Source organism: Canis lupus, chromosome 8 (genome assembly GCF_003254725.2).
Source record: "Canis lupus dingo isolate Sandy chromosome 8, ASM325472v2, whole genome shotgun sequence".
Taxonomy (NCBI): Eukaryota; Metazoa; Chordata; class Mammalia; order Carnivora; family Canidae; genus Canis; species Canis lupus.
Genome location: NC_064250.1, coordinates 39,000,302 through 39,025,930, shown reverse-complemented (window position 1 = coordinate 39,025,930; position 25,629 = coordinate 39,000,302). Strand labels below are relative to the sequence as shown.

Genomic DNA, 25,629 nt, shown 5'->3' with positions numbered 1-25,629 from the left:
TGCCCACCAGTTCGCTGCGGCGTCCGCCAGCCTTCCCCTCCCTCTCGCCCGCCCACCCACTCCGCCGCTGGCTGCTAGGGGCACCCGCGGTCGCCTGTTTGTTTGCAACAAGTTTCTGCGTCGGGCTCCGGGGAGGCTGGCGCAACCCGCACCGCGGGGGCCGGCGCGGCGGCGGCTTTACCACCCCTCGCGCCCCTCTCCCAAGGGTAGGCTTGGGACCTCCTCCTCCGCCTGTTTGCACAGCTGGATGGGACTGGGCTCCTCCCGACTCCCCAAGGGCAGGATGCCGTTTTCCCACTCCGTCCAGATGTCAGACCCCTGCCCCGGAGGGCTCAGCAGCAGGGCGTTCCCTCGCGGTTCGCCCCTGGCGTCCTGGGGGCGCCGGCGCCCTCGTCCTGCCCCGTGCGCCGCCCGTCGGCCCGGGTCGCCCATTCCCCGCGCTCCCCCCACTCCGCCTGCCATGGGTCTGTCCGCCTCTGGCCTTGAGTCACTTCCCCCGCCATGCCCCACCCCAGCCCAGCCCGCCTCCCCTCCCCGGCTCCAGCGGCTCGGCCTCCTTGGCCCCGCGCCCCCACCCGTCTCCCCGCGAACACGCGGGCGCATCCCTCCCCACCCCCTCCCCCGCCCCCGCCCCCACCCCCAAACTGAGGCAGTGCAGTGCTTTTGCACACCCTGGGGAAAGTCCCCGGGTCACGCGGTTGTGTGTGGGGAGCCTGTGACGCCCAGGCTCGTCTCCACGCTTCCGCCTCAAGAGTCACGACCGAGGACCGTGGCGGAGGCGCCCCGAGCGCGGGCAGACCCCCGCCGGGCCACTTGAGTAGGCGGGCGGGCGCGCACGTACGCACGCACGCACACTCCGGCCCCCGCGCCCCTCGTTCCCGGGCCACCAGGCGCACGGTCACGTGGGCCCATCGCGGGGCGGCCGGCGCGGGAAGCCGCGCGAGAGCGGGCCGCGGGGTGCGTGAGCCGGCGCCGCCGCGTGACGTGCGCGGCGCGGGAGCCGCCCCTCCCGCACGGAGGAGCCGGCTGGCCGCCGCGGCGGCGTCTGGGTAAGCGACGCGGCCCGGCCCCTGTGGGCTGCTCCGGGCTCAGTCCCTCCCGCCTCGAGCCGCCCGGGGCGGCGGCCTGCAGCTGCGGCGGTCGCGGGACAGATGCAAGTAGCTGGGGAGAGGGGTGTTTTGGTCCGTTTGACATGTCAATCAGGGCACTGGAGGAAAATGGCAACCGCGAGTGAGCGCTGGGCCGAGGATACGCAGAGCCGCCTTTCGCTGCCCGCAGGAGGCGGCTGCCGGGGCCTGGCCCCGCGCGGGACCCCCCGCCCCGCCCCCCCCCGGGCCCGCGGCGTTCGCGGGCGGCCGCGCGGCCCCTCGCGCAAGTGGGCGGGCCTCCTGCTGCGAACGGCGAGGCGCTGCGGCCACTGGCCTCTCTTCCCCGCCCCCGTTTGTGATTACCCCGTTTCTAGGGCAGGAAGTTCCTCCCCCACCATAATTCATTTCTTCCTTTTTTTCAGATTATATTAATCTCATCCTGAGTAAATCCAGTTTTTCTTTTTAAAGTCTGCCCGATCATGAACTGCTTCCCTAGCACTCGTTATTTGGAGCAATGAAGCTACTTAGGCAGCACCTAGTGCTGTACTTGGAATTTGACAGCCTCTAACAGGTTTCATAAACTAACGCCCATCCCCCCCTCCCCCCCCAGGAAATTACATTTGGCATTCATTCTCCTGAGACTCAAGTTTTTTGTTTTGTTTTGTTTTTTGTTTTTTTGGCAAAACTGTTGATTCTCACAGGAGTTTGTCAAGTGTGTAAAGCACACTTTGGGATGACAGATTTTAAAAGCTGAAAGGGGCCTACCAGGAAATCCAGTTCATCCTTCTGTTTTACAGACGAAGACACCGGGTCTAAGGAACGCGTAGTTTGAATCTAAGGCCTACACCTTTTTGAGTAACTGGACTCCAGGGCTCCAGGCCTTGGGCCCTCCACCACACCAGGAGCGCAGTGCCAGTTTAACCCACTCCCTGTAGAGACCATTTGCCAGAGGTGATTATACTTGGCTTGCTTCAGATTTTGAGAAACCAGGCTTGGCCAGTGTGTGATGGCTCTGGTGTTTTAAGGACTGGGTTTGGGATGTACCTACCTCTAGGTGGAGTAGATGGCCTGTGAGGTATTTTGGGCCTCAAAGCCCATCCCCTCCAAACTTCAGCCCTGTTCTCTGCAAAGAGTAACAATTGCAGCACTGGTTGCTCCCTTAGGTTAAGGCATTAACTTTTTCGTTAGCAGTCTAGATCTGTGTTGAGTAAGGGTAAACTATCCATGATCAGAAATCAATTTCTTAATAGGGAGTAGGGTACCGGCATAGCGCTTGGAGTAGATTAGTTCTGATGACCGGGAGATGATCAGGAACCAGTGGAATATCACAGGGATGAGCAGCAACAAAGCAGGGAGGGGCCTCACATGACTTGCTTTACCTTTTTACCTAACCCTTCCCTGAATGTCTTATTTGGAGGTAGTGGAGATGAATTCTGCTCAGGTTGTTGGCTGTTGATTGAACGCCTGCAGTGGCTAGCCACTTTCATAGATGAATTTTAAGTACCTTAACAAAAAAGGAGGTAGTGTTTTCTCTATGTTACAAACAAGGAAACAGCCTCAGAGATTTACCTGGCTGTCTATGATGCTGTCATTTGCAGTAGAACTCAAGGCTAGATCACTTATCTCCCAAGTCCAGTCAGTGCTCTTTTGCATTGTATCTTGCTACCACTTCAAGCCAGGAAAGGGATGAGAGAATCGCCTGTGGCTGATTTATTGGCGCCTGTGGTTGCCCAGAGAGGCTGAGCAGGACTTTAAGCTGCCCTCTTTGCCTTAGAAAATGGAGCTGTGTGCTTCCACCCTATCTCCTGAGGGGAATGCGCAGGAGCCAGGCTGTCTAGCTGGGGAGGAGGGGCCCAAGAGTCTTGGCCGTAAAATATCCTGGCAAGGGCAGTGCTGGGAAGTGTTGCATAATGCCCTCCCCACCACTGAACCAAAGTGATTTATTTACTATGGCCCGTAGGTGGTGCTTGACCATCTTGTTAAAGAAAAACTTGTCCTTTTTGTAATAATAGGGCCATAATAGAGTTAGGGGTTTTATATTATTGCAGGGGTTTTTTTTTCCTTGTCTTAAAAAAGCAGTGCAGGTGCTCTTATCTTGATAAATTATAAAGTACTTGTACACCACTTCCTGTGTCCCTCTTCTGCTTCTTTATTCCAGATTGCATGTGAATTTCAATCTTTTAAGAGAAGGAAGTTAAGAAAAATACTACTCCAGTTTATAGTTACCAGCGCAGGTTATGTAGTCAGACCTAGCTTTCGATCCCCACTTTATACTATCTTCTAGCTGTGTGTTCTAAGCCTACGTTTTTCCTCATGTGTAAAATAGAAATAAAAATAACACATAGTCAAGATGAGGACGAAAAGAATGTTCATAGAGCACTTAGCACAAGGCCTTGCATGTAGTACTTACTCATTATAATAGTAGCTATTTTAACTAGAACAGTATTGTTCCCTCTAGGATAGGAAAGATACTGCTACTTAGAGTAGAGGAAGAGGGAAGTATTTGAAACAAACATCAGTGTCAGGATTAGTAATTGAATTTATTCACACATCTGCTTTCCCTTTGCTATCAGGAATTTTTCTTTCTTTTTAAGTGAACAAAAGGTGTTAATATTATTGTTATTTTTGAAATTTTTCTAAATCATTTCCTAACTGTACATATCAATCATACAATGACTTTTTGTTCCTTGTGAAAAACTCCAGGCACTTTAAGCAAAGGGCTTCATTAACCAATGTGGATAACGTGTTTGTGGAGCATTCTGCGGCAAAGGAAGTATTGGTTCACCTATATTCAGAAGTTATAATTATTCTTGTTTGTACTGTATTCTAGGTCTGTACTAGCATCGTTGTTATCCAACTTCCTACTGTCCTTTGAGTACCTTATTTATTTATTTATTTATTTATTTTAGTAGACTAAGAATTCTTTTCCTTCACAGGGTTCTGATTTTTTTAAGGTTCACTAGCAGTTTGCACTCACCAGTGTTAACACTCTTGTTTGCCTGGTGCTGTGGCTTTATCAGGCATCCCACATGTTGGTTAGATGGTTAGAGATGTAGTAGGCTGGCTGTGTCTGGCAACAGGCAGGCCCCAAACTAACGTTTCCCTGTTCCGTTAAAGGTTTCTAGAGCATAACTGCTCTTCCTGTGTCATCTACCACCTCTGCTTCTTACCCTGTTCTCTAATATTTTCATGAGCAGATGCCTGGAATTACTGCAGATTTTATCTCAATATTTTCAGGTTTGCAATTTCCATATCGTCTTCAGATGTTATGAAAATAGGCATAATGGTGTTATGAGAGTAAATACCTCTTTTCCCTAAGTACTTTTTTAGAAGAAGTCTGAAAATGATGTGTTCTTCCTTTGCCCCCAGTGCCCAATTTACTAGTTTGGGAGAACTTTTGTTTCTTAGAATCTGGCTAATTTTTTTGTTTGTTTGTTTGTTTGTTTAAAGTCACAATTAGAATTACAATAGTTGATTCTTGTTCATTTAATTAATTGGTGTAATCCCCACAATTGCTTTTTTTTCTCTGTAATTTTACAGTGTGAAATATTTTCTTCAGTTTCCTTGGTTCCCTTCTAACATGGTGGTTCTTAACCGAGGCATCATATTAGAACCACCTGAAGAGTATTTTTAAAAAGGATCTGAGCCTCACTCTCAGCAGTTCTGTTTGGGTTGGTCTGGAGTAGGACGCAGACATCAGTACAACTCTGCATTGAAAATTTTACAGGGCATGATAAGAGCTACTATTCCATGATAAAATGATTTCTGCAAACAGTCTTTCTCTAGGTTATAAAATGTTATACCTCCATAATCATGTGAAAGTACAATTAAAAAGTTAAAATCGTTGTATAAAGTCTGTTATCACGTAGCACTTTGAATATTTCTGCTTTTACCTTTGTATTTATAGCCATGAGTAAGTATCTCAAAAAAGCTGTACACATTCCTCTGCCAACTCTGTCTCCTTGTCTTAATGATAATTAATAATAAAGTCACAGTGGTAGGAACCACAGAGAAAATATCTAAGACTGTTTATTTTCTACAAAAAGAGATGTCTTACTCCTTTTGTCCCATTTTTATTGAAGATTCTTACAGCCTCAGAGAATGAAAAACTGTGTAAATGAAAAGCTATCGTCTGACTACCGTAGATCTGAGAGTCCAGTCTAATACAGTAGATTTTTAAAAAATAAGTAAAAATCAAAAGGTGTTAAATTTCAAGTTAACTTTGAATTAAACAAAAATAGATACTGGTATAAAGCTGTTCTAGTTTATTTAGTTTGAGCTAATACAGTTACTGCAATTCAGTTAGTAAACAAGGTTTTGTAGTCTCTCTTAAATACCAATACTAATTCTATTAGTACAGTATAAATATCACTTTGATGATAGATAAGGCATCTTAAGATGAAGCACTCTTTCATTTTGGCTCTCGTATTTGTAAATATAAAATGATCAATTATTTTTCTGCAACTTCTCTCACATTTTAAAATTTCCACCCAAAATTGTTAAATAAAACTTCTAAGATCTTTCTGTATGCATAGGAATCTTTGGCTATTCCACATACTAGAGAAGATAATATTGATAGTCAAAGAAATGATGAACGAAGGCTTTATGAAAAACCTAGCTAATAATTTTGCAAAGTAGGTCAATTAGAAAATGTTTTTTAATAATTATGTGATGGATTGGCTTTATTGAGCTAAAATAAAATCTGGTTGTGTTACCTTAAAACATCAAGGTCTATTTTTTTTTTTTTTAAGATTTTATTTACTTATTCATGAGAGAGACAGGGAGAGGCAGAGACAGGAGAAACAGGTTCCATTCAAGGAGCCCAATATGGGACTCGATTCTGGGACTCCGGGATCACCTCATGCCCTGAGCCAAAAGGAGATGCTCAACCGCTGACCCACCCAGGTGTCATCCCTCAAAGGTCTATTATTATACAAAGAAGTTTGAACCTATTATGTATCTAAGTTGTGTGTGGGGTTTTTTTTTTTTTTTAGATCTGAATTTGTTTCATTTTATAAATTCAGAAAAATTTCCCCCTTATTCTATTCAATATATTTGCAAACCTTGCCATCAGTATGTATGTTAAAAGTTTTTTTTAGTTTATTTTTTTAAGATATTATTTATTTATTCATGAGAGACACAGAGAGAGAGAGGCAGAGACATAAGCAGAGGTAGAAGCAGGCTCCATGCAGGGCTCCCAATGTGGGACTCTGATTCCTGGACTCCAGGATAATGCCCTGAGCCGAAGGCAGATGCTTAACTGCTGAGCCACTCAGGCGTCCCACGCTGAAAGTTTTAGACGGAGATTTTGAAGAAAGAGCATGAGTTTAAAGTCAGCCTGGAATACTACGAGCACCATTTAATGGCAAGTTATTTGACTTTGGGTACCTTCCCACCTTCTTCTCTGCGCCTGTGGTTCCTCAAAAATAAAATGGAACTAATATAGTACCTGCTCTAGTACCGCATAGGATTAAAACAAGATGCCTGGGTCACTCAATGGTTGAGCGTCTGCCTTTGGCTCAGGTTGTGATCCTGGGGTCTTGGGATCAAGTCCCACATTGGGCTCCCCACAAGGAGCCTACTTCTCCCTCTGCCTATGTCTCTGCCTCTCTCTGTTTCTCAAATAAATAAATAAATAAATAAATCTATCTTAAAAAAAAAATAGCATAGGGCAGAGATTCTCAAAGTATGGTTCAAGGACCCCCCAGAGGTTCCTGACATCTTTTTAGCATCTGCAAGCATCTTATTTTTGCAAGGCCCAAATCTCTTAATATACTTGAATCAAAACAACATGTGGTATCAGATTGAACACAGAAGCAAGGAATCCAGCTGTATTTTTTAAAGCCAGGTATTAAAAGAGGACTGTAAAATATAAAACAGTGCTACCCTTTGCACTTAAAAAATAGATGTGGTTATTTTTTAGAAATAAATATTTTATGTCAATATATGATGGGTTTATTCTTTTAAATGAATTTAAAAAATTTAAAATGTCTCACTTTTAATTTTTTATATGGTAAATACTGATAAATACAACCTGCATAACCAATAGCTCTTTGCAATTCTTAATACTCTTCTTAAGAGTGTAAATGGATCCTGAGCCCAGAACTTTTTAGAACTGATAAAGGGTAATAATGGCTGAGTAGTTCCTATTGGAACAATTCTGAACTAGAAACTACATTTGACCCTTGAACAGTGTGGGGATGAGGGACCCCAACACTCCTGCACAGATATCTGCGTTTAACTTGACACTGCCCCCTCCCCAAGCTTAACTACCAATAGCCTATTGTTGACTGGAAGCCTTACTAATAGCATAAACAGTCAATTAACATATTTTGTATGTTACATGTATTATATACTAACTATATTCTTGTAATAAAATAGGCTAGAGAAAAGAAAACGTTATTAAAATCATAAGGAAGGGGCACCTGGCTGGCTCTGTAGAGTGTGCAACTCTTGATCTCGGGGTTGTGAGTTCAAGCCCCAAGTTGGCCTAGAGCTTACTTAAAAAAAAAAAAAAAAAAAAAAAAGCATAAGGAAAAGAATATACATGTACAGTACTGTACTGTGTTTGTAAAAAAATCTTCATATAAGTGGACTCCTGCAGTTCAAACTGATGTAGTTCAAGGGTCAACTGTATAAACTGTGAAAAAGCTTTAGAATCTTACCAGATGGCATTTAAAAGTGACAAAAATCAGGCAGAAACTGGAATGAGGTTTAAACTTGGAAGAAAGGAACAGCAGTGGATAAGTTTCCATTTGTATGGCTTTTGTACTGAGAGAAGGCTCTAGTTGGTGACAGGAGGAACTGGCTAAACTTAGGTTAATAACCTGTAATCTTACGTGCTTGAATAAAAGAGGACAGTTTAGCATGACCACAGAGCTGGAAAGAAAAGGAAAATCTTAGAAAGGATGCTGGAGGAACCCCAAATATTGTATATAATTAAGCTTGAATCTTTTGCCAACCCCTAAACTTACATGTATGTTGAACCTCCATACAGCACACCAACAATAAAAAAAAACAAACGAGAGGCAAAATTTGGAGTTTAAGTCCAGCCAAGTTAACTGTAACAACAAAGCAAAAACATCAATACTTTGGGAGAATATTACAGAATCTAAAGTCTTTACTATAGTAATCACAATGTCTAGGATATTGTCCAAAATGAAACAGGAAACTAACACCCTAATTAATGGAGATTGACTCCAAAGGACCCAGAGGTTGGATTTAGCAGAGCAGCTATTATGAGTATGCTCAAGAATGTAAAGTAAAATAAGGTGGTAATGTGTGAACAAACAGGAAATTTCAGCAGAGAAATAGAAAAAAAGAATGAGATGAAAATTTAAAGACCTGGAAGTATATCTGAAATTAAAAATTCAGATATACATATTGAATGAGTTTATCAAAAATGACAGCTTAATAAAGTAAAAATGAACTTGTAGCTTAATAGAAAGTATCTCATCTGAAACAAAATTTTTTTAAGATCTCTTTTTATGCCTTCATTTTTTAAAAAGATTTTATCTATTTTAGAGAAAGAGCACATCAGTGGGGGAAGGGGCAGAGAGAGAGAGAGAGAATCACAAGCAGACTCCATGGAAGGAAACCAAGAGCCAGACACTCAACTGACTGACCCACCCAGGTGCCCCTGAAACAGAAAAATTATGTGAAATTTATATAAACTTGATCACTATATACTAGCTAGCATCCCTCTGCATATGGACTGACTTCATAGTATATGAATCAAAGCCATCTACAGAGTACTCAAAGATCCTCTCCTCACCTCAGCCATCTCTTCTCCATGACTGTTACACTTAGACTTTTGCTTGTGTTCCTTCTGGCTTCGAGAGATTCCACCACTTTCAGCCTGAAAGTCTTTTCTGAGCTGAAGCTCCCTATCATCAATGTCCTATCCTATCTGTACCTACCTTTAGGGCCTCTTCTGTCTAACATCCATTTGCAGTGAGATATTTTGCCCCTGCTGCTTTTCCAGACCATTGTCAGAGCTCACTAGGAACCTCTTGGTCACCATTCTTGGGGCGTTCATAGTAGGCCTCATCCCCATATTTCTCTGCAGCACTTTCCACCACCCCCCCACCTCCTACCATGGTTCTTGCTTTTCCTTTACCCACCCTTATCCTCCATTCAGTGTTAATATTTCTCCTCTTGTGTCTTTTCTGTTGTTCAAGGATTCATTCTTAGCTTTTTTTCCGTCTTCTTTTACTCAGTAGTCCTATCCACTCCTGCTGGCTTCAGCTGTGTAACTACAGAGGACCTCCTCTCCCTGTCTAGCCTTGATCTCTAGAGCCCCAGTCCTGCACAGTGTCTCCATTGATGACAAAACGTTTCTACTCAGATGTCCTGGAATGAACATCTTGAACTCACTGTGTTCAAAACAAAACTTCTCTTTTATTGAGCCAGTTTCTATGCTTCTTCTCTAGCATTCTGGTACCATGCTTTTATATTGATACCTAACACCTGACAATTCCTCCAAATATGGCCTGAAGGATGAATGAATTCTTCCAGTTGCCCAAGCTGGAATTCTGAGACTTCCCTTCAACTGTATCTTCTCTGTGTCTGACCACATCCAGTCTGGCTGCCAAGTCATGTCAATTCTATGTCGAGTGTATCTTCTTGTATTCTCATTCCCACTGCCGTTACTTGGGTATTGCAGTGGATTTCATGCTGGTCTTTATTTTTCCATACTTTTTCCTTACTACTCATTTTTTATGTATTGCTACTAGAGCAGTCTTAACTCACAGGCCTAATGATGATGATGACGACAATGGTAACTGGTATTTACTGAACACTTCCTATGGGCCTCACTATTTCTATGTGCTTCTATGCATATCTTATTAAATCTATGTAACAACCTGTGAGATAGGTACTGTAGTTATCTGTATTTTACAAGGACCAGAGAATTAAGCATCTTCTCAAGAGCACACAGCTAAATGACAGAATTGGAATTTTGATCCAAGCTGATTCCAGAACCCAAGCTTTAATGACTATGCCGTTCTCCCTCCTGTAAAAGCATCTTAACATCGTTCATTTCAAACACAGCTGGAGTACCTTTCAGTTTTATATTGGTTCCCTGTATGAGCTGACCACATCTCTTGTTACTCACTTCCTTTTGTTTTTTCTATGCAAACTGAATTCTTCAGTTACCTATATATTCACACTCCTCCCTGTAATTCATTGTATTTTTTCCTGCCTGGAATGCTATGTTCACCTTCTGCCTGTTCATCTAAATCTTTTTTTTTTTCTTCTTCCTTCTTTTTTTTTTTTTTTAAGATTTTATTTATTTATTCATGAGAGACACAGAGAGAGAGGCAGAGACACAGGCAGAGGGAGAAGCAGGCTTCATGCAGGGAGCCCGACATGGGACTCGATCCCAGGTCTCCAGGATCACGCCCTGGGCTGAAGGTGGTGCTAAACCGCTGAGCCACCTGGCTGCCCTAAATCCAGTTCAAATGACTTATTTTCCTTTGGGTTGCCATTGATCTTCCTTTCATGGCATGTTCTCTGAACTGCTCTTAAGACATTTACCACTTTTACTTTATATCATAATTACTACTTCTTATGTTTTGTCTCCCCTATTAGCTTACAATCTTCTTTTTAAAAAATTTTTATTTAGGGCAGCCCAGGTGGCTCAGCAGTTTAGCACCTGCCTTCAGCCCAGGGCGTGATCCTGGAGACATGGGATTGAGTCCCACGTTGGGCTCCCTGCATGGAGCCTGCTTCTCACTCTGCCTCTCTCTCTCTCTCTCTCTCTCTCTCTCTCTCTCTCTCTGTCTCTCATGAATAAATAAATAAAATCTTTAAAAAAATTTTTTACTTAAATTCAATTTAATTAAAATATATTATTAGTTTCAGAGGTAGAATTGAGTGAGTCATCAGTTGCATATCGTACCCAGTGCTCATTACATCATGTGCCCTCCTTAATGCCCATTACCCAGTTACTCTACCCCATCCCTCTCCCTCCTCCCCTCCAGCAATGCCCAGTTTGTTCCCTATAGTTAAAAGTCTCTTATGGTTTGTCTCCCTCTCTGTTTTCCTCTTATTTTATTTTTCCTTCCTTATGTTCATCTGTTTTGTTTCTTAAATTCCACATATGAATGAGATGATATAATTTTCTTTCTCTGGACTTATTTTGCATAGCATAATATGTTCTAGTTTTTTTTTTTTTAACACATTTTCTTTATTTATTCGTGAGAGACACACACACAGAGGCAGAGACACAGGCAGAGGGAGAAGCAGGCTCCATGCCAGGAGCTGGACGTGGGACTCGATCCTGTGTCTCCAGGATCACGCCCTGGGCCGAAGGCAGGCGCTAAACCGCTGAGCCACCTGGGCTGCCCAATACGCTCTAGTTCTTTCTTTTTTTAAATTTATTTATTTATTTATGATATAGAGAGAGAGAGAGGCAGAGACACAGGAGGAGGGAGAAGCAGGCTCCATGCCGGGAGCCCGACGTGGGACTCGATCCCGTGTCTCCAGGATCACGCCCCTGGGCCAAAGGCAGGCGCTAAACCGCCGAGCCACCCAGGGATCCCCAATTCGCTCTAGTTCTATCCATATCATTGCAAATGTAAGATTTCATTCTTTTGGATCCTAAATAGTACTCCATTTTGTATATATGTACCACATCTTTATCCATTCATCAGTTGATGAACATCTGGGCTCTTTTAATATTTTGACAATTGTGGACATTGCTGCTGTAAACATTGGGGTGCATGTTAGCCTGCAGTTGTCTTGGTTGCATCATATATGTAATTTTTTCTGTCCCTACACCTTGTATATAATGCATGCTTTCAAATAATTTTTTCTTTTTTCTTTTTTTTAAGATTTTATTTATTTGAGAGAGTGAGCATGAGAGCACATGAACAGGGCAGAGGGAGAGGGAGAAGGAGGCTCCCTTGCTTAGCAGGGAGCCCAATGTGGGGCTTGATCTCAGGACCCTGGTATCATGACCTGAACCAAAGGTAGATGCTTAACCAACTGAGCCAATTTCTTTATTAAATTTCTCTTTAAAAAATATGTTCAGTAAGTGGAGAATTTAACTCTTACTCATAGACCATTAACCACAAGATTTTTGTATATGTGGCTTTTTAATGTGCCCTTTCTCATTTCCATGTGGTTCAATAGTTCATTATACTAATGAACTATATATATATATATATATATATATATATATATATATATATATATATATATATATGTATATAGATAGATCTGGTGAAAACGTTTATGATCTGAGGTTTTGTTTTTTTAAACAATTCATAAGACTAGTTTAAACTACTTCAATTTGAACCATTTCATTGAATCTAAGACATGTTTTTCATATGGTGAAATCCCCAGTATACAGTTTTATTTTGGTTTTAAAATCTCTCTATAAATTGGTGATGTTTTAGAATCTGGGTAATGCAATGAATACAATAAATAGTGACTTTTAGTTAAATGGCCGTTTGGAACAATACAATTTGGAGTTTGGTTTAGGCTCAGGTGTCTGTTGGTTCTGTTATTTTGTTACTTTTTTTCTGTTACTTTTTATTTCATTACTGCTTAAAGGCTTATAAAATGAGGTAGTAAGGACTAAGAGTTTTTTATTTTTTAATTGGGGGAAGATTGGGAGAAATTTAATGTTTGAGTAGTAGAATTCAAAAAAGTACTGTATGAATAGAGTTAAAAGCAAGTTGCAAGATTCCTGAAGTACAATATTATTTATATAAATTTTAAAACATGCAAAATAATACCATACTTTCATAAGTGATGTGTGCAGGTGCAGTAAGAACATGGTGATGTTACAAGATAGTTAGAAACACCAAAATCAGGATGGATTCTGAAGTAGAATTTGCCTTTGGAGGCAAAGTAGTGGGTAGTTAGAATGAAGGAGAGATGGCAGGGGGTCTCTACCACCTTTGTAATTTTTACCTTATGTGCTCAGGGTGTCTGGCTGGCTGCATGTTTGTGACATTGATCTCTGTACCTATTTATCTATCTGAAATATGGGGGAAAGGAATACGTGTTGGTATGTATTTATGATGTTAAACTTCAATAAAAGGATATAAGTTCAGGGCACCTGGGTGGCTCAGTTGGTTAAGTATCTGATTCTTGATTTTGGCTCAGGTCATGATCTCAGTGTCCTGAAATCGAGCCCCACATCAGGCTCCACACTCAGCACACAGTCTGCTTAAGACCCTCTCCCTTGGGACGCCTGGGTGGCTCAGCGGTTGAGCCTTTCCCTTCCCTCAAAAAGTGATCCTGGAGTCCTGGGATTGAGTTCCATATTGGGCTCCTTGCATGGAGCCTGCTTCTCCTGTCTCTGCCTTTCTCTCTGCCTCTCTCTGTGTCTCTCATGAATAAGTAAATAAAATCTTTAAAAAAAAAGTTTCCTCTCCTGCTCCTTCTGATTTCCACACCCCAGCTCGCTCGTTTGTTCTCTCTCAAAAAGAAAAAAAGGATTTCAGTTTAAGCCATACAATTCCTCCCATCGTGCTCCTTTGTTTCCCTCCAGAAGCAAACATTTTACTTATTTCTTTGAAATTTTCCAGAGATGTGTACACAAACAAGAATATATTTATGTATGTTTCTCCCCCACCTTTAAAAATAACCACTCCACCCCTTTTGCATAAATAGTCTTTTCTGAACAATTTTACACTTTGCTTTTTTTTTTTTTACTTAATATATCCTGGGGATTATTCCATATCAGTACATTAAATATGTAGTTTTAATAAAAATAGAAATAACCTTTTATTTAGCCTAGACTTTATTCATTAATAAGTATTAGTTTCTGTATCAGATTTGTGTAAGCAAATTAAGCAGCAGAAAATCTGGGTTTCTCATTGATTCCTCTTTCCAAATGTTCTTGAGGCTTCTCTGGGTGTCTTGATGTATAACCTGACCGTTCCATAGGCATCTCCAGTTTGTGGGTCATGTTCCCTCTGGAAGGCAGAAAGAGAGGACATTTGGGTTCTAGAGCACAGTGCCTGGGTTTGAATCCCCTGCTCTGCCACTTACTTGCTGTGTGACTTGAGTAAATTAACTCTACTGTTTCAGTTTCTCCATCTGTAAGATGCATTGAATATTCCCTTTCTTGTACAGTCATATTGAGAATTAGATGAATGAAGAGTGCCTGACACACAGGAAGCACTGTAAGTGTTAGCTAGTTTTATTATATTATTGATCACTCAGCTGTCTGCTGCCCACGCTGCGCCCAATCTCCAGACAGCTAACCCCACACTCTCGTCACTGATCTCCATTGACGTTGGTCTCTGGATAGTGAGGAACTTCATTCTCTTTTTCAGAACCTGCTCTTTTAGAGAAGGTTCTCACAGCTGGCCAGTGATTTATACCATAGCTGCCTTCTCCCTAAAGCTCCAGGGCTGTCTACACAGTTGGGGTGGTGGAGGTGGTGAAGCAGAGCTTCCACCTGCCTGGAACTATGGCACTCTTGAGTGCCCTTGCAGCTCACACTAGACTTCTCTGCCAGAATTCTGCATGTTCTTCATGTGGGATTCTTCCTCAGACCCGTGGCCCCATTCTGTATTATTCCTTCAGGGGCCTCCATGCTTGTATGTGTCTGAATCCAGTCAATATCAGGGTTTAGGGTCTTTCCATTGGGTTCCTGGGGTCCCATGTAAATCAGGGAATGTGGCATAAGGGCTCCTGAATGTACTGTGACTGATCCGTTTCCCAGATATATTGTATGATAGGAGGCCAGTGTACCCCGAGCACACAGAGGAACCCTACGGAGCCATAACAGCTCTAGCCCAGCCAGGACTGTGATATGTTATGACAGTTACAGCTACCATTTGAATAGGTTTCCATGACAAGGTGCTTTTCACAAGGTGCTTTTCACAACTCATTTAGCCCTGAGGAAGGGGACAGCATCTCATTCCCATTTTCCAGTGAGCAAACAGGACTAGAAATGTAGAGAGATATATTTAAAAAACAAAAAACAAAAACCAGATAGACCTTCCTTTTGCTTCTATGTCACTCATACCAAGCTACCTTCTTACCAGATGAAAAAAAATTCTCATATTTTGCAGTTTTAGCAGAATTGATATTTTTATAATGAGATATCATGTTAGCTAGGTTTGGAGTAAAATTAACAGTATTAAAAACTATTGAATAATTTCATTTAAATTTAGATCTCCGTGTACTCTGTAGGTTTGTGTAAACTGTAGCTAATTTTGTAAAAAAAAAAAATTGTCCTTTTTCTCAGAGCCACAATGGACACAGCTAGCCATAGCCTTGTCCTTCTGCAGCAGCTGAACATGCAGCGAGAATTTGGTTTTCTGTGTGATTGCACAGTTGCCATTGGAGATGTTTACTTCAAAGCCCACAGAGCAGTGCTTGCTGCTTTTTCTAACTATTTCAAGATGATATTTATTCACCAAACAAGGTAAGGATGTGCTTTTGTAAATCAGAAGAGTTTCTAATGTTGTAATATAGCTAAGCCTTATTATAATATCATTTGGGAGATTCTTTGTTATGGGGTCACCTTAAGAAATAAAAAAATTATGATTGTGTGTGTGTGTATGTATATATATATATATATATATATATATTTTAACACACCTAGCAATTCATCTCAGTGTGTAGGATCCATGGTGGAAGGTAAAAATGAAAACAATAATAGTTAAAAGTTATTGAAGGCTTATCCCATACCCAAGCACTAAGTATTTACCTAATGTACATTCTACTATAATCCATACTATTTTAGAGAAAAGGAAACTGAGACTAAATCAAGTAACTGACCCATGTAGGATTATACAGGTAATAAGTTATCCTCAAATGCAGGTCTTTTCCTTTAAAGATCTATGTTCTAAGTTGTTGATATCAATTCTATAACACTTTCATAGCAAGGGTGGAATGTTATAATTCTACCCACCTTATATTCCATATTACAGTTCAACAGATATTTTTTTCAAATACTTTTTTCAAAAAGTGTTGATTTTTTGAATTTCAGTTATCCCAACATGATAGGTATGTAGAGAGAGGACAGGAAAATCGTATTCAGATTCTGAGCTCTTAAAGAATAGTTTTAATCCATCCTAGGTTGAAAGTCAAAAGAAGTCACTGTTTGTTTTTTTTAATTCTCTGTTTTTTTAAAGGACCTTGCATGAAATACTTAGGAGTCTAGCTTCAGTTACACATTTTTATTTACCTGTTCATTCATTTAAATATTTGTTGGGTATTTACATGTCAGCACTGTGTTAGACCCCAGTAACAGGCTAGTAATGCTCCCTGTCTTCAAGGGCTCATAGTTTAGTAGAGAGGTAATATGTGTAAAGAAAATAATCACAATGTAATTGATCTGTCTATGCCTCAGTTTCCTTCTCTGTAAAACACCTGGAATAGTATGTATACTCACCCCATGGTGTTGAGGAGATTAAATGGATTAATAATATTAAAATGCATAGTACAGAGCTTTATACTGTCATCTACTGTTTAATCAATAATTAATGTGATATGTCTATAATAGAAGTGTTGTACAAGATAGAGTGTCAGCAGCCCTATTTTGAGAAGGCTGATCTAGGCTTTACAGAAGCCCTGAATCTTGAAAGATCAGTAGGAGTTTTTTGGATATTGTAAAGGAATGCAGGAAAGCACCCTACAGGCAAAGGGAGAAGGTACATGAAAACATAGGCAGATATGAACCACAGTAGTACATTCAGGAAACCAAGTAGATCAGAATGATTGGAATGCGTGGCACAAAGTGGGGAGATAGTTGGAACGGGGGACAGGTCATGGGTAGTGTCAATGTAGAAATTAGATTAGAAACAGTGCCTTCACATCAGTCTCATCTAAGAGCTATGAGTTAGTTGAGCTCTCAGAGCCCCTGCTGTGTACCAGGCACCATGCTAAACTAAATCCAAGAGATATAAATGTGTTAGGCCTGCTATGTGATATTTCTGTTGAGCAACTAAAAATCTTCAGTTAACAGCTCTGTGCTGATAGAAAATAAAAAAACAAACCCTGCCACAGACCCTGGAAAAGGGTGGGTGAGAGTTAAGAGTAAAACCCAGGAGGGAATCCTGAGATACGGGGACTAAGAAATGGATTGCCAGCATCTGACACCCTGTGCACTCTGAAGCATTGACATGAACTTTTGCTTCAGGGAAGGTAAGTCCATTGACTAATTGTTGGTTGACATCCAGTGCTTCCCTCAGGTTCTCTTTATCCTAATTTTTCAGAGTGTTTCCTGATTTCTTGTTACCCTGCTATTTGTATCTATCATCTGAATTCTAGATTCATATTTAAAAATTGAGCTTGGGGTTATTTTAAAGCTTTTCAAACTTACACCTATATTCATTTGTGATTTAAAGAATAGACATATTAAGATAGTTTGGAAGCCAAAATAGGATTAGTGTATTTAAATTCTAAATATTACCGATTTTAATAGATCCTTTTAAAATTTTAAATATTTCTTATTTTGGTAAAATATATATAACATAATACTTGCCATTTTAACTATTTTAATCATACAATTCTTTGGCATTAAGTCCATTCACAATGTTGCGCAACCATTACCACTTATCATTTCCAAAACTTTGCATCACCCTAAACATCAACTCTGTACCCAATTAAGCAATTAACTCCCCATTTCCCCTGCCCCACCCCAAGCTCATGGTAACCTCTAATCTACTTTCTCTCTCTACAAATTTGCATATTCTAGATATTTTTTTACAAGTGGCATCATATAAAATTTGTCCTTTTGTGTCTGGCTTATTTCACTTACCAAACGTTTTCCAGGTTCATCCATGTTGCAGCATGTATCAGAACTTCATTCATTTCTATGGCTGAATAATATTCCACCATATGTATATTGCCACACTTCATTTATCCATCCGTGTGTTGATGGACATTTGGGTTGTTTCCACTTTTTAGCTAACATCAATAATGCTGAAATGAACATTGGCGTACAGGTGTCTATTGAGTCCATTTTTTCAGTTCTTTTGGTTATGTATTCAAAAGACTGTTAAGTTCCTTAAGAGCAGAGTTATCTGTTTTATTCATCACGTTTCTCCTCCCTGGCATGTAGCATAGGGCATACCACTTAGAAGTCACTAAATGTTGAGCTAATCAGAGTATCAGTGTGTGTTTCCTAACTTTAGGCAGTAGGTTGAATACATGATGTCTTGTAGCTGGACCATAAAGCTGATGTACCACGAGCATTTAATTTTTGTTGATATGTTTCATCAAGGCAGATTGCTCAGTTTGAACTTCTTAGGAAGAAATTGCGTTAGTCTAAGACCATATACTGCTAACTAAAAGGCCAACTGGTCGTTTCATCTTGTGTGGGTCTGTTTTTTGTTTTTAACAGCGAATGCATAAAAATACAACCAACTGACATCCAGCCTGACATATTCAGCTACTTGTTGCACATTATGTACACGGGGAAAGGGCCAAAACAGATTGTGGATCACAGTCGTTTGGAGGAAGGGATTCGATTTCTTCATGCCGACTACCTTTCTCACATTGCCACTGAAATGAATCAAGTGTTCTCACCAGAGACTGTGCAGTCCTCAAATTTGTATGGCATTCAGATCTCAACGACCCAAAAAACAGCTGTCAAATCAGGGCTGGAGGTCAAAGAAGCTCCTTCCAATAACAGTGGAAACAGAGCTGCTGTCCAGGGTGACCACCCCCAGTTGCAGCTCTCTCTTGCTATTGGGCTGGATGATGGCACTGCAGAGCAGCAGAGGGCCCATCCTGCTTCCCAGGCCCTGGAGGAGCACCAGAAACCCCCGGTGTCCATCAAGCAGGAGAGATGTGACCCAGAATCTGTGATCTCCCAGAGCCACCCCTCACCCTCATCAGAGGTGACAGGCCCCACTTTCACCGAAAGCAGTATCAAAATACACTTATGCCATTACTGTGGGGAACGTTTTGATTCCCGTAGTAACCTAAGACAACATCTCCATACCCATGTGTCTGGATCCCTCCCATTTGGTGTCCCTGCTTCCATTCTGGAAAGCAATGACCTTGGTGAAGTGCATCCACTTAATGAAAATAACGAGGCTCTTGAATGCCACAGGCTCAGCTCTTTCATTGTCAAGGAGAACGAGCAGCAGCCTGACCGCTCAAACCAGGGTGCCATAGAGCCTCTGCAAATCAGTCAAGTGTCTTTGATCTCCAAAGACACAGAGCCAGTAGAATTAAACTGTAATTTTTCCTTTTCAAGGAAAAGAAAAATCAGCTGTTCCATCTGTGGTCATAAATTTCTCCGAAAAAGCCAATTGCTAGAACACATGTATACACACAAAGGTAAAGCTTACAGATACAACCGATGCCAAAGGTTTGGCAATGCGTTAGCCCAGAGATTTCAGCCGTATTGTGACAGCTGGTCTGATGTCCCCCTGAAAGGTTCTCGCTTGTCACAAGAACAGTTAGATTCATCTTGTGCCTTAGAGTCAGAGCTCACGCAAGAAAATGTGGACACTATCCTTGTGGAGTAGCAGTTTCTCCTTCATAATTTTTATATCCATTCTAAAAAAAATCACATGTATTTTTATTCATGGATTATTTTCCTCTTCACCTTCTATTAACTTTTTACCAGTTAGCCATAGTTTTAAGGTTGTATGTATAGTAGGTCTAATTATTGTAAGATATGTTATACATATGGCTATTAAAATGTAACCTTCAAGTAGAGCTATGGACATTCATAAATCACAATTTAGAAATCAGAAATCAATGTAGGAATTATGGAACTTGAGACAAAATAGTTATTTATATAATTTATAAGTTGTAGAATCAGTAAAAACCAAATTGAAAATGAAGTAAATGAAATCGTTTTTAAAGAATATCCTACACTATTATTTTAGGCTAATTTTTCACATGAATATGCCACTATGAAGACTATTTAAAACTATGTTCTGCCATATAGGAAGTTATTTTAATGCATACCTATATGTTATGATGTATACAAATTTTGTTTTATGGTATAGCTACATATTATAAGTAGTTTTTAAATCACTTTTTACTTATTAGCTCTGCAGCATCTTATATGGCTTTTATTTATTTCTTGACATTGAGCATACCTCATTTTTAATTAAAAATATTTTAGTGAGGGATCCCTGGGTGGCGCAGCGGTTTGGCGCCTGCCTTTGGCCCAGGGCGCGATCCTGGAGACCCCGGATCGAATCCCACGTCAGGCTCCCGGTGCATGGAGCCTGCTTCTCCCTCTGCCTATGTCTCTGCCTCTCTCTCTCTCTCTATGTGACTATCATAAATAAATAAAATTAAAAAAATTTAAAAAAAAAATATTTTAGTGAAAAGAGAGAAAGGGAGAAGATTCAGACATTAAAATAAAATCCCAAGGAGAGAGAAATAGGAATATACATACAGATAGATAAACACAGACAGAAGTTGAAATAGGTCTACACTAAACCCAGTATTGTTACCTTATTATAGAGCATTTCCTTAACAACCATAAGAGCAATTAGAGTTGTTTTTTTTTTTATGACCATCAGTTTAAAGAGGAAAATGGTAAAATAGAAATTATCTTTCTACTCTTAGTGTCAGAGGATTTTCTAGGCTGCCTCAGTTGATGTTAATTTTCTAAGTATCACTTGAAAAAGTAATTTTTCAATGACACAGTTTTCTTTTTTTTTCTGGCCCATAAAACCAGCAGAGTAGATACAGTCAATGTCCTAGAACTATGTCTAAAAATCCATGATAGCTTTCCCTTTGTGAATAAACTTAGCTCCCTTTTATAGCAGTGAAACTTAACACAGCTAAAACATCAGAAAAATTAAAACTGAGGGACTAAATGATAGATTCTCCTGCTTTATGTAGCTGGGGAAAAAGCTGGTCAAAGTTCACCACAAAGGATAGATCTAAATTGTTCCTGAAATGTTTAAATTTCAAAGATTAGTCAAGAATAACAAAAGAGAAAAGCTTTAAAACAGTCTCATCTTTCTTGTATGCTGTCGTGTTCAATTCAAAGCCTCACAGACATGTTAAAAAATCTGGTTTGTGAGGCTTAGAAATTATACAGAAACTCAGAGCTCCTTCATGACTGCATCCTTCTGAGGACATCTCCTGACAGTGTCAGGGTTCAGGTTAGAAGGGAGCTCAAAGAGTAATCTAGCTTAGTCTAAGGGCACAAAGGTTTTCTGTGGGTAAACAGGTTAGGTGAATTATGAAATGATAAGTTTTTCTTGAAGGCTGAATGAAGAAACCACAGTTGAGTTTCTGCCTCAGACAAGTAACTAAAACTTCTTGGGGTCAAGATTGAGATGTGTTGAGAAAAAAATCTAGCTATTGATAGAGGATCAATTATATTGGGAGTGGCTAAAAACAAATGTGTTACACTTTGGAGTCAGAACTTCCTCGAATCTTAAGTCATTCTAGCAATTGTGCAAATTTATACTACCCTGAAAGATTTCATCTCCTAGGATGAACACAAATATTGACATTGATGTCATGTATTTTAGGCTATTCAGAATATATTCCCTGGCCTTCTTCGAGTACAATTTCTCATTAGTATAACAAATTTTCTGATTTCTTTCTTCTCTGTTCTTTCCTTCTTGCTCAGTCATTAGACCTTGACATAAGAAGTATGTAGTTAAAGGGTGGGATTGGGGTGCACATGAGTTGAGGGGTAGGGCAGCAGTTCAGGGTAGAGTCTGGAGAAATTGTAAGAGTTTGCTGTGGCTGAGGGGCCATAGCAGACAACGTTAATTTAAAAGTGAAATATATCTACATTTGTTGAGTGTTAAAAATGTGATGGTTAGCTATATTTTTATCCTTATTCATATAGTTCCTTTTAATATTAGAAATTCAAAGCCAATGTTCTTTCTTTAATCTTCATAATATTCTGTTTTAGGAAATGGAAGAATGTTAACTCCATTTTATAGAAAAAAAGTCCCAAGAAATAGGTTCCAGATAGCCAGTGAATAGTGATGTTGGGTTACATTTTTTTTTTAATTTTTATTTATTTATGATAGTCACACATAGAGAGAGAGAGGCAGAGACACAGGCAGAGGGAGAAGCAGGCTCTATGCACCGGGAGCCCAACGTGGGACTCGATCCCGGGTCTCCAGGATCGCGCCCTGGGCCAAAGGCAGGCGCCAAACCGCTGCGCCACCCAGGGATCCCTGACCCCAGTTACATTTTTTACATTCATTCAGCAGACATATATTTTTAAAATAGCTGTTACATGATCAATACTGTGCCCTGAGTGCAATTTTTAAAGACATGGTTCCTTACTAAGAAAATCTTCTTGTATAAAAAAAGTCCTTTTGGCTAAGCCCTTTAGTTTTGATCATGTCATCTACAAAATGGAGCTATAATCTTAACCATATAATAACGGCTTGCATAATAATTACCAAGCTCTTCAAATGGGAAATGCTATATGCACCTTAATCAGTGTGTTAGGCAAATACTAAAAAGACATTTTTTTCTTGAATCAGATTAGAACTTTCCCTTCTTTACAGATCCTGCATAGAGTTGTTTTCTGGAGAGAAACAGATTTGTTTCAGTATTTGTCCCGATTAGCGTATTGTCACAACTCTGGAACTTGTAAGTGTAGTCTGCCTTATAAGGGAACCAAAATCTCTTGATTTATGTGTTTTAAGATTATTATTTCTTGCTCTGCTTTTCTGATTTCCCATTAAGTGGATATAAGCAATACCTACCTCACAGGGGTGTTGTGAGGATTTGTACTAAAATTGTGTTAAGTTTGGGGCACCTGAGTGGTTCACCCAGTTCTAATTTTGGCTTAGGTCATGGTCTCAGGGTCCTGAGATTGAGCCCCACGTTGGGCTCCATGCTGGGCGTGGAGCCTGCTTAAGATTCTTTCTCTCCATTCCTCTCCCTCTGCCCTCTACCCCCTTCTCTATAGAAAAAAAAAAAATTGCGTTAAATTCTCTTAGTATTCTTAATAAAAACGAACCATATAAAGAAAATTACATGTATTCTATGGCTAAACCTAACCTGGATCCTAACCAGGATTCTAACCCGTAAACTCTTAGAATATCTTAGAATATACTATTTAATACTCAATTGACACAATTCTTATTTTTATTTTTAAGAAATATTCTAGAAACAGCAGTGTTACTGGAATTCCTTTTCTAGTGTAGTTTAACCACCTGTTAAAGAAGGATGTTAGTCCTTTGGCATTATAGGGAATAAAATCTTTGCATTTCAGCTTCATGGAAAGTTCCCCCAAATGTATTGTTTACGCATGGAAAAAGGAAAAAAAGCAATGAAGAAAATATCATTTTCATTTCTTTAATTTAGATCATCTAAAAAGTAAATGGGGACAAGAAATAGAGTGGGGATAATAACATTGTAATTCATTATTGGAAGTAATTCATAATGGAAAAGCCTCACTTTAAACTGAAGGAAATACATATTAATCATGGAAAAAGATAGGCTGGAAAATGGTATTTCCATGTTATCTGCACAGGCAAAATCTTACTGTTGTAATCAAGATCCTTGATAAGTGTCATTTTTTTATAAGTGTCATTTTTTAGTAGTAATTGAGGTAAAATAAGTCACATGAAAAGATTTCATAATGAGATCTGTGTCTTTGTATATTTTAAACTAAATGTAGCTCTGTTGTATTTTATTATAATTAATTTTTAAATTCCTAACAGTGAAATCAACAAATGATTGTTCTCTGCTGGACTTCCACGTTTGTATGGTTGGACTTTTTGAAAACTGGTAAGATTATACAGTCCCAAGTATGGATGTCTTAAGTACAAGGAATCACAGACTGAGATTTTTGTCTTCAAGACCTGGAAGGATCCATTGTGCTTCAGGATGCATCTGTGCTTAGTAGATAGTGCTCCAATGCATTTGACATTAACTGCCATCAACTCTGCTATTTTGTGCCAAATAAAGTCATTTAGTCAGACTAGATCAAATATCAACTTAAAATCATTTCAAAGAAATGTGGATTTCAAAAACATGTGCAATAAAAAAAAGGTCCAGTGAAGAAACCTTCCAAGTACAAGAAACACATGGCAAATATAGGAGATTGTGGTGAATGGTGCATTGTATGGTTGAACTCTTCCACCTTGTGTGCTTTGAGTTTGCTTCAGAAACATTATTTTAGAAAGTTTTGTACCCTCTATTTGGAATCAAAACAGTGGATTTCATGTATTTTATCATGACAAATAAATTGTGACATGACCATAAACAAAACCTTTTTTTAGTGTAGCTTATACACAGTGTTCTTATTTTACAGAAGTGTCTGCCAAATATTGTCCTCCTAGCACTGGGGTAAGTCAGTCTCTGTACCAGGTAACATCTTGGATGTGTAATGCAAAACAATGCATCATAGAGCCCAGTCCTTATCAACCAGAATCTGTGTGAATAGAAAATTGGCATCCTAATCCAATGCTTTCCAACTGCCATCTCTGGAAAGAAAGGTTAATATCTAGCCATTGCCCATTAGTTCCCTTTGCCTTTTTTTTTTTCTTCCCTATTTACTGTATTTTTCTGGTAATGTAATCAACAACAGTGGTTCTCCACCAGCATGTATTAGTCTGTGTTCTCCAGAGAAACAGAATGAACAGTGTGTGTGTGTGTGCAGAGAGGGAGGGAGAGAGAGAGGGTGATTGGTCATAGGGCATTGGCTCACCACAGATATGAGGCTGAGATGTCCCAAGATCTCTAGTAGGCAAGGTGGAGACCTGGGCCAGCTGATAGTGTAATTCCAGTCCAAAAGCCAGCAGCCTCAAGACCCACAAGGGGAGGCAATCTGCTTTATTCAGTCTACTGATTCAAATGTATCTCATCCAAAAACACCTTCACAGACACACCCAGAATAATGTTTGTCCAAATATCAGCACCTGTGGCCAGTTGAAACTTAAAGTTAACCATACACAGGGTGATTCCCCTTACTATGGGGACATTTTGCAATGTAGAGATGTTTTCTGTTGTCACAACTGGGTGGGGTGGAGGGAATGTTGCTACTGGCATCCAGTGGGTAGAGGTCAGGGATGCTGCTAAACATCTCACAATGCAGGAGACAACCTCCCCCCACCCCAAGGAATTATCCAGCCCAAAATATCAGTAGTGCTAAAGTTGACTAATCCTGGCCGAAAAGCTTAAAATAAGTTTTGTGATGGCTGTCAGGAACTAAAGGAGTACTTACGGAATATGAGATATATTTGTTCAGCATTAAAACTCTATTTGTATTATCTTCTATCCCAATTCTTAAAAAATAAAAAATAGAATTAAAAATCAGCTGTATTAATAAGCAGCAAGGCAGTTTTAAATCTATTCACTTAATGTTTGAATCAAACAACTGTGCCTCTAACAGGGTCTCTTTGAAATTCAAATGTGATTGTAGATTGTAATTTGTGTAAATTTTTAATCTGGCCAAAAGGTGGCACCAATGTATCTTTTAAAAATCTATTTTACATTATGCTCAAATTTGGCATCACTATTCGTTTAATTCACTATTTATTTAGTACTTAGCTGCTCCTGGATCTTGTTTTATTAGTCATAACTAACAAGATTTTTCCTAGGATTCCATAATGTGTTGGGTACTTCTGTTTTGACATCCCTCTGTTTTTTGAAAAAAGGT

At 40.0% G+C, this 25,629-nt stretch overlaps 1 protein-coding gene across 6 annotated transcripts; it reads left to right on the top strand.

Moving 5' to 3' along the window:
* Nucleotides 1-69: 69 nt before the first annotated feature.
* On the top strand, nt 70-24,239 carry ZBTB25 (zinc finger and BTB domain containing 25). 6 transcript variants are annotated; one of them, XM_025443581.3, is made up of 4 exons: nt 895-1,049; nt 1,886-2,039; nt 15,304-15,483; nt 18,409-20,149. In XM_025443581.3, exons 3-4 carry the CDS (start codon nt 15,311-15,313, stop codon nt 19,541-19,543), a joined length of 1,308 nt encoding a protein of 435 aa, XP_025299366.1. In that variant the 5' UTR covers nt 895-1,049; nt 1,886-2,039; nt 15,304-15,310; the 3' UTR covers nt 19,544-20,149. The 6 variants fall into 6 exon arrangements, with proteins under 6 accessions (XP_025299367.1, XP_025299365.1, XP_025299366.1 ...); XM_035720212.2 differs by lacking the exon at nt 895-1,049 and adding an exon at nt 23,690-24,239 and having other exon boundaries at nt 1,386-2,039; nt 18,409-19,352; XM_025443582.3 differs by lacking the exons at nt 895-1,049; nt 1,886-2,039 and adding an exon at nt 70-206.
* Nucleotides 24,240-25,629: the final 1,390 nt, after the last annotated feature.

Excerpts from the sequence above, each read along its gene's own strand:
- ZBTB25 (XM_025443582.3), top strand. The coding sequence starts at position 15,311 with ATGGACACAGCTAGCCATAGCCTTGTCCTTCTGCAGCAGCTGAACATG. Across the intron at positions 15,484-18,408 it reads ATATTTATTCACCAAACAAG|CGAATGCATAAAAATACAAC; the intron begins GTAAGGATGTGC and ends TGTTTTTAACAG.